This window comes from Poecilia latipinna, unplaced genomic scaffold (assembly GCF_001443285.1).
Source record: "Poecilia latipinna isolate Pla-1442-1.1 unplaced genomic scaffold, P_latipinna-1.0 Scaffold539, whole genome shotgun sequence".
Taxonomy (NCBI): Eukaryota; Metazoa; Chordata; class Actinopteri; order Cyprinodontiformes; family Poeciliidae; genus Poecilia; species Poecilia latipinna.
Window position 1 is genome coordinate 157,733 of NW_015113155.1, and position 8,412 is coordinate 166,144.

Below are 8,412 nucleotides of genomic sequence, written 5' to 3' on the forward strand. Positions count from 1 at the left end.
CTTTGTGTCTACTGGTACCTTTTGAACACCACTTTGATTCTGGCTGCCATGTCACTGGAGCGTTATGTTTCCATTTTCCACCCTCTGCAGCGCCCGGCCTCCTGGCACTCAGACCGTATCTGGATCATTATTCTGCCTCTGTGGATCATCAGCTTTGCACTCCCCATCATTCAGTTTTCCATGGGGGACCTTAGTCCCAGTGTAGATGTCCTTTCTACAAACATCCTTTGCAAACCTGTTGTTATTAACCCAACTCTGATCCAGGGACTGTATCGGCTTGCTATGAATGTACTTTTCTTTGCAGTGGTAAGTGTTATCATCCTCTTCACCTATGTGAAGATTGTGATGGAAACCAGGAAGATGCGGCAGGACAGAGCTTCAGTGAGCAAAGCCATGCACACCGTGCTGCTGCACGGCTTCCAGCTGCTGCTGTGCTTGCTGGCTTTTACTCAGCCTATTGCTGAAACTCTCATTGGTCTCCACACAAACTGGGTGGCTGAGGATGTTGCTTTTTTTAATTTCTTCTGCTTCATCCTGTTGCCTCGCTTTCTCAGCCTGCTCATTTATGGTGTCAGGGATCAAAGCCTGAGAAAGCACATTGAAAACAGATTCCTCTGCTGCTCAAAGAAAAAAATAGTTTTCAAATAGTGACTCAAGTTTTAATCACATATACTGTAAATAAAATGTTTTAACATTGAGTAATTATAACTAAGTCTACTTTGAAATAATTAAATAATAAGAACATGCGTTTTACTGTTAATTCTGGAGGATTTTGTACGACTCAAATACTGTATGTTTTTTCAGAGGTATTGGTATCAAAAACATACAAGAGCCACATTTTTGACCGTGCACTTAGACTTAAGTTGGATGCAAGTCAAAAATATATTTGTTTGATAGTAAAATAATTAAAGCATCAATGAAGCACTACCATTATAGAAAATATATTTGCTTTCCAAGTCAAAGAACATTTCTGAATAATTTGTAATCAACTTTTACAAATTTTACACACTCCGGTGAGGTACAGCTAACATTTAATAAGTAAAACTTTTACCAATTAAGTAAAGTACAAGTTTATCTTGATTGATGATGTTAAGGGAAACAAATGAAAATAAATGTGATGTGCAAAGCTATGGAACTTTAATAAAAGGAATAAAAAGATGTCATATCTCAATATAAGTTGTTATTGATTTATTTCCCAACCCTACAGTGAGTTTCTTTAAATAAAGGTTAAAAAGCCAAGAGTTTAGAGTTGCTTTTGATTCGTAGCTGAAACATAAGTCTCCATTGGTCAATTCTGGCCTTTTGATGTAAATACTACAACTAACACTCTGTTAAGTAAAGCAGGGGAAGGTTGTTTAAAACAGGGGTAAGGTGGTGTTCTCTGTTAGGCATTCCTGGCATCGCTGTTGCCCCTCTTTTGACAGGAACACCAAACAGCTGATTTCACTGAGCAGGAGTCCTTCAGCTCTGCAGTGACCCAGTAATGAACGGTTCATTTGATTCAGGTGTTTTGGAGAAGGGATGCATCTAAAAGTTGCAGGATGAAGGCTCTTGAGGACTAGACCTGGGCACTATTGCCTGAACAGATTAGGGTTGTTTTTGAAGTAAATGAGGGGCCTAAATACTACTAAACAGATGGTCACAATGCTTTATCTCACTGATCTAACTCAGCAGCTAGAATGGCTCATGCCCCAAAGTCCTATATTACCAAGTAGTTTTCAAAGAACATTTTACAAGACCATGCTGTTATGCAATAATCCTGATCTGATAGTGTTTGTTAAACAGAAACACCATTTCATCACCGATGAAATGGAAACAGTGCCAGCTCCAACTGTCTCCTAAAAGCATAGCTGACCTTCCAGTCAGTGAAGGTCTTGAGTCTTTAAAAGAAAACCATTGCTGTGCTCACCATGAAAATATTAAGCAACCAATCAATGTTGATCAAATGGCTAAAAGTCACCAAATCAGCCATGAAAACTTAGAATAAATTATAAATTAATTAAGCTCCTCCTCTGGTTATCCTCCCCACAACTTTTGTTACTGTGTAACTAACCAACCACTGAAAGCTAGACCCCACCCCTGGCAAATTTTGAAAAATTCCAGCAAAATGGGCGGAGCCAAGAGACACAGCTGAGTGTGGGGATGAGTGGGACTGTGATAAGAACAAAAGAAGCGATATCGTCAACTTATCCACTTTGTCGCTGTATTTATCGATTTTTCAGACTCGTCTAGCCATTTTTTCTTTTCAAAAACTACAACTGGGGGTGCTGGTGAGCAAGATATGGTGTAAGACGTACTTTTCAGAGCTCCTGCAAAATTCGTAAAAATTACATAAAAAAACAGCATTAACCAAGTTAATATTAGTCGAACAACTGGAGAGAAAACCTTAGGATCACAAACAGTTGGACAACCCGAACAAAATTATCCTGACTGGCCAAAAAACTGCAAAAGTATAAATATGGAAGCGATGCTAATGTAAAAATTCAACTGCCTAAAAACCGCTTGACCGAAGGTCAGTAGTGAGATGGTTTTAGGCAAAAATAATGCCTAAAATCATTATTTAACTGCTGCACAGCTAGGATTTTATTGCATCTGACCTGATTAAATTGTAAACTCATTCCTCTCATCAGGTGTTGTCAACCCAGGCTGCATCAAGAGCAATTATCAAATCATTGATCAGAAAGAACAATTTGGACAAATCACTACTGCAGAATTACAGGCCAATGTCCAAACTTACATTCATCAGCAAAACTATTGAAGCAGCTGTGTTTCAATAGATAACTGCCTTCTAAGCAATGATTAATCCTTTGACATCTTTGAGTTTAGTTTTCCTGCTTTCAGTACCGCTCATTATAATACTGAGATCTAGTCAAATTTAGTCAAAATGTTCAGTGACATCCACATAAATACAGACTGCGGAAGAACCACAGTGTCGCTTCTGTTACACCTCAGCACAGCATTTGACACAGCTGAACATGAAATATTACTTATGCGACCACAAAGCTGAGTCGGACTGTCTGGCACAGTAATTAAAGTGGTTTGAATTTTAGCTACAGAATAGGGACTTCGTTCTCTTAATAAGTAACTGTTTATCAGAGTAACATGTGGGGTACCCCAAGGTTCAATTCTGGGACCCCGGTTGTCTTTATTGAGGTTGGAAATGTGATAAAGTTTATGGCTAACTTCATTTGCAGCATAATGTATTTTGGGTAAATTTCCTTTCAGAATGTAAGTTTATGTATGTTTATTAACCAGAATACAGGGAAGATTAAATCATGTTTTCTTCTTAGTTTTATAAGAAGGAAAGTTTCACTTTTTTAAGACGTTTTGTGAACTTCTGCCATTAGTCTTTCTCCCCTCTGAAATCTGTCACCAATGGGAATAGTAACACTTGGCGATGGTGGTGTGTCCAAGTCCAAGTCTACATAATGGAACATAACCTGAGCATTAAGGAGGGGATCCAACCTGAAACACATCTCTACAAAGACGCCATGAGAAGTAGAAAAGTCTGAACTCCTCTGACTGATAAAGGGATTGGTAGGTGAGCGAAATACGGTCAATGGGGAAAATGTTGAGCATTAATAGATTCTATTTTGTATTCGTCCATTCTTTTTGTGCAAACTCAAATTTATGATGTTTATTGTTCACTGATTTTATATTCTTTTATTATTGATGTGTTTCCATTTTTGTAAAGCACTTTGTGATTTTCATGTCTGTGAAAGGCGCTATATAAATAAAGTTTACTTACTTACTTACTATGTTTTTCTTAAATAGGAATTATCTCTTCAAAGCAGCAAAATGCAGAATCGGACCGTGGTTTCTATCAATGCTACTTCCCCAAAAAGCTTCTCTGTGATCATCAAGGTGTGTGTGGTAATCCCGTTTTTCTGTGTCTTCCTGTGCTTCGTCGCCATTATGCTGCAGATCTTTGCCTCTCACAGACAGTTTTTGGACACTTCCCGTTACATTCTGTTTGCACACTTGTTGATCAATGACACCATACACATTGTGTGTTCTGTGTTAACGTTTCTCACTCTGATGGGTCAGGTCAAGTTACCTCTTCTGTTTTGTGTCCCTCTGTTCTTTGTGTCTACTGGTACCTTTCTGAACACCACTTTGATCCTGGCTGCCATGTCACTGGAGCGTTATGTTGCCATTTTCTACCCTCTTCAGCGCCCGGCCTCCTGGCGCTCAGACCGTGTCTGGATCATTACTCTACCTCTGTGGATCATCAGCTTCATAATCCCCATCACTGAGTATTTCATCGGGAAAGATGGTCAATCTGTAGATGTCCTCTCTACAAACATGCTTTGCAAAAATACTGTCATGAATTAATCCCCAGTCCATGAACTGTATCGGCTTTTTGTGAATGTACTTTTCTTTGCAGTGGTAAGTGTTATCATCCTCTTCACCTATGTGAGGATTGTGATGGAAACCAGGAAGATGCGGCAGGACAGAGCTTCAGTGGGCAAAGCCATGCACACCGTGCTGCTGCACGGCTTCCAGCTGCTGCTGTGCTTGCTGGGTTTCACTCAGCCTATATTTATAACTCTCATTGGGCTCCACACAAAGTGGCTGGGTGAGGACATTGTCTTCTTAAATTTCTTCTGCTTCATCCTGATACCTCGCTTTCTCAGTCCACTGATTTATGGCTTCAGGGATCAGAGTCTGAGAAAGCACATTGGAAGCTGGTTCCTCTGCTGCTCAAAGAAAGGAAAACCCTTTTTCAAATAGTGACTCAAATATAAACTGACAGTTTGAAAATAAATTGTTTTAGTACTGAGTATTTATCCTCTTTTGCTACAGACCTGAAAGAAATCTGCTCACTGACTATGTGAAGGCTTCCTACAGATTGACTGTGTGACGTTTTTAAAGGTTAAAACAATGATTAACCTCTGCGTTAATCCTACTCTGCTGCTGTACTTCAATAGATTTACTGTAAAAAATGGTTTTCTTGATCTTATTTGGTGACATGATAATTAATTTGTTAAAAAAAAATAAAACTAAAAATTTATAACTGCTTCGTTTATCTTATAATGTTTAACTGATATCTTAATCATTCTTAGTGTCTCCACATCATATTTCCTAATTTCTTGTTTTAACTTTTCTCTGCTTACCCTATACTTTTCACAATCAATTAATAAACAAACATCAACTGACCAATAGCATTTAGTTTTAGGACGTACAGGTGCCCACCCCCAGAGATTTACACAGATGTGGGCTACGTACAGGATGTTTTGACACAAAATATCTTTTTTTCTCTCTCCACAATTTTGTTAATAGCAAACAGATTAGATAATAAAGAATCCAATAAATTCTCCTTCTTATGTTCTTAAGGAAAATCTCAGTGCAGCGCGTACAGCCGTACAGCTGCAGGCGCTACTCTTCAGACCTACATCACATTCTGGGCCAAGCAGATTCAGAAAATATTTTGTTAAACAAACTGAAACAGAATATTATTTTTATCCTTAAAGAGGGACCTGGTTTCAGGCACATATTTTATAACAAAATCCTCTAACTATGTTACATTCAGTTGTTATGAAAACGCTACATATCAAATATAGCGCATCATTTTTGACTTCACATCATGGTCGTATCTGATGGCTTGAAATTGGCCTCTGTCTCTTTAAGAAACTCCTATTCTTTCTGACACAACAGTGCTTCTCCGTGATGCTGTCTACACCTGACCTAAGTAGTTCATCATAACCTAATATAAAGCTCAAAAAAGTTTAATCATTTTAGACTAAAACAAACAAGAACAGACTGAACCCTTGAAATCAGGCAGTTTGCTTTACTTTGATTTATGCAAATATGTGCACAGTTTCTGCAGACAAGCTTAACAACTTTTGCAGGTCGGCATCTGTTAAACATGAACCCCACAGAGGTGTATCTGCACTAACATTGCTCCATGATGACTGATCATCCTCTTACCCTTATGCAATTCACCTGGTGCCTGTCAGCCAATGGCAACCTGTCCACACCCTGGACAGGTCACCAGTTTATTTTATTTTTTTCTTTCAGAGTTCAAATTAAATTCACTGGGGTCCCTAGAAGGTTCACACAGACATCAGAAGGTCTCTGCCCTCTAACTGGATAGTTAGATTGAACGTATCATCCCCAAATTTTGCAAGCAAGCAAGTATTAATGTGCACAGCATCCTTGGCAGCCTGCACTGCCCAAATTAATACCTGTGATTTTTTATTTATCTATTTTTTTTATGTCAAAAATGGTTGACGGAGAAGGAGTAATTGGTTTGGACTTAGGAATGATTAACTTTTTCCAAAGACCTGGACATGCTGCGACATCGATTCATAGTGGGGTACTTGCAGGCTGTGTTGCTGGGGAAACCAGGGTTGATCTCCAGCTCTTATCATTATTATTATCCACTAAAGCTGTCAAACGGACATGATCTTTCATTAAACAACTAAAAACATACGGCAGCCTCAATCTCAATGGCCATAGAAAAGGTCTTGTAAATGCAACTGAAACAAAGCAGTTCTGTCACAGTGACTGAAGCCTTCCTGTGTACAGAGAGGATGATGGACTTTTTCTATTAAAAATGATCAACATCTGAGTATGCCTAATGTTCACATATGTGACATAGCAGTGCCTGTAGTGTAGAGATTTGATTTGGTACATATCACATCTTTTCCTCAGTCTATGCACCTTGGTGTGCATATTATCATTTTTTTAATAACTTGGCGCAGATTAAGCATGCCATCTTTCACTCTAAATGGTCTATTTGGAAGGTGCACAGCAGGGTCATCTGTTCAGGCACTTATATAAATCCTTTATATGAGGGCAGTCTTTTCAGAGAATATCGTGCCAACCAACGCATCAAGTATAAAAGCTGCATCACTTGCTCATCATATTTTACGTCTAGTAAATGGTTGTGACCATGAGTGTTGCACACCAACACATGGCAACAGGTATGACACCTTTTCCACACCTTTGGATGATGGGGTTTAAAAATAAGAAAAGTTCATGGCTATCAACACTTGCAGCAAAACGTAATTTGGATCAACTTTCTTTCAGTGTATTGTGTAGGGTTTTCTAAGGAGGATGTTTGCAGAGAAAATGAAAAGAAATTTTCTTAATAGTTTTACTGGTCGGAAGGTTTCACTTTTAGAAGAAGTTGCCAACCTTTGTTGTTTGTCTTTCTCCCCTGTGAAGTCCATCACTAATGGGAATCACAACACTTGGCGACGGCGGTGTTTCTCTGGAGGACTAAGGTCCACGTCTACATACTGGAATGTGTCCTGAAATTCACTTAATGAGGAGACTCCTCCTTAAATGCTTCTCCTCAAAGACAGTGAAAAGTAGAAACGTCTGAGCTCCACTGACTGGTGAGGGGATTGTTAGAGGAGTGAAGTCTAGTCAATGGGGAAAATTGTGTTCTGTGTTATTTCATTATGTTCAAGCCAACTGAATGTCTGTGTTTTTCACTGACAGGAATTATTTGTTCACAGCAGCAAAATGCAGAATCTGACTGTGGTTTCTATCAATGCAACGTCCCCAAAAAGCTTCTCTGTGATCATCAAGGTGTGTGTGGTAATCCCATTGTTCTGCGTCTTCCTGTACTTCATCGTTGTCATGCTGCAGATCTTTGCCTCTCACAGACAGTTTTTGGACACATCCCGTTACATCCTGTTTGCACACATGCTGATCAATGACACCCTGCAGATCCTATCCTCTGTGCTACTCTTCCTCTGTGTGATGGGTCGGGTCAAGTTACCTCTTCTGTTCTGTATCCCTCTGCTCTTAGTGTGTTCCTGTACCTTTCAGAACACCACCTTTATTCTGGCTGCCATGTCACTGGAGCGTTATGTTGCCATTTTCTACCCTCTGCAGCGCCCGGCCTCCTGGCGCTCAGACCGTATCTGGATCATTACTCTGCCTCTGTGGATCATCAGCTTCATATTCGCCATTAATGAGCTTTTCATTGGGAACCACAGTCCTGTAGATGTCCTCTCTACCAGCATGATTTGCAAAACTACAGCTTTCAACCAGTCTCCAATCCAGGGAGTTTATCGGCTTGCTGTGTATGTACTTTCCTTTGCAGTGGTAAGTGTTATCATCCTCTTCACCTATGTGAGGATTGTGATGGATACCAGGAAGATGCGGCAGGACAGAGCTTCAGTGAACAAAGCCATGTACACCGTGCTGCTGCACGGCTTCCAGCTGCTGCTGTGCTTGCTGGCTTTCACCCAGCCCATCTCTGAAACTCTAATTGTGCTCCACACAAACTGGCCACCTGAGGATGTCGCCTTTTTTAATTTCTTCTGCTTCATCCTCATACCTCGCTTTCTCAGTCCGCTAATTTATGGCTTCAGGGATCAGAGTCTGAGAAAGCACATTGAGAATAGGTTTCTCTGCTGGTCAAAGAAAGGCAAAACATTTTTCAAATGGTGA

The 8,412-nt window shown here is 39.8% G+C and overlaps 2 protein-coding genes and 1 pseudogene across 2 annotated transcripts; all 3 read left to right on the plus strand.

The window, feature by feature from the left end:
• The window catches only part of LOC106952783 (tachykinin-like peptides receptor 86C), a 10,281-nt pseudogene extending 9,633 nt beyond the window's left edge, over nt 1-648 (plus strand).
• Nucleotides 649-3,798: 3,150 nt separating this feature from the next.
• Nucleotides 3,799-4,734, plus strand: LOC106952800 (olfactory receptor 51I1-like). The gene is given in 1 exon segment (XM_015041143.1): nt 3,799-4,734. A coding segment is annotated over 1 exon segment (936 nt).
• A 2,742-nt stretch (nt 4,735-7,476) lies between these two features.
• Nucleotides 7,477-8,412, plus strand: LOC106952785 (melanocyte-stimulating hormone receptor-like). The gene has a single exon (XM_015041119.1). It carries the CDS (start codon nt 7,477-7,479, stop codon nt 8,410-8,412), a length of 936 nt encoding a protein of 311 aa, XP_014896605.1.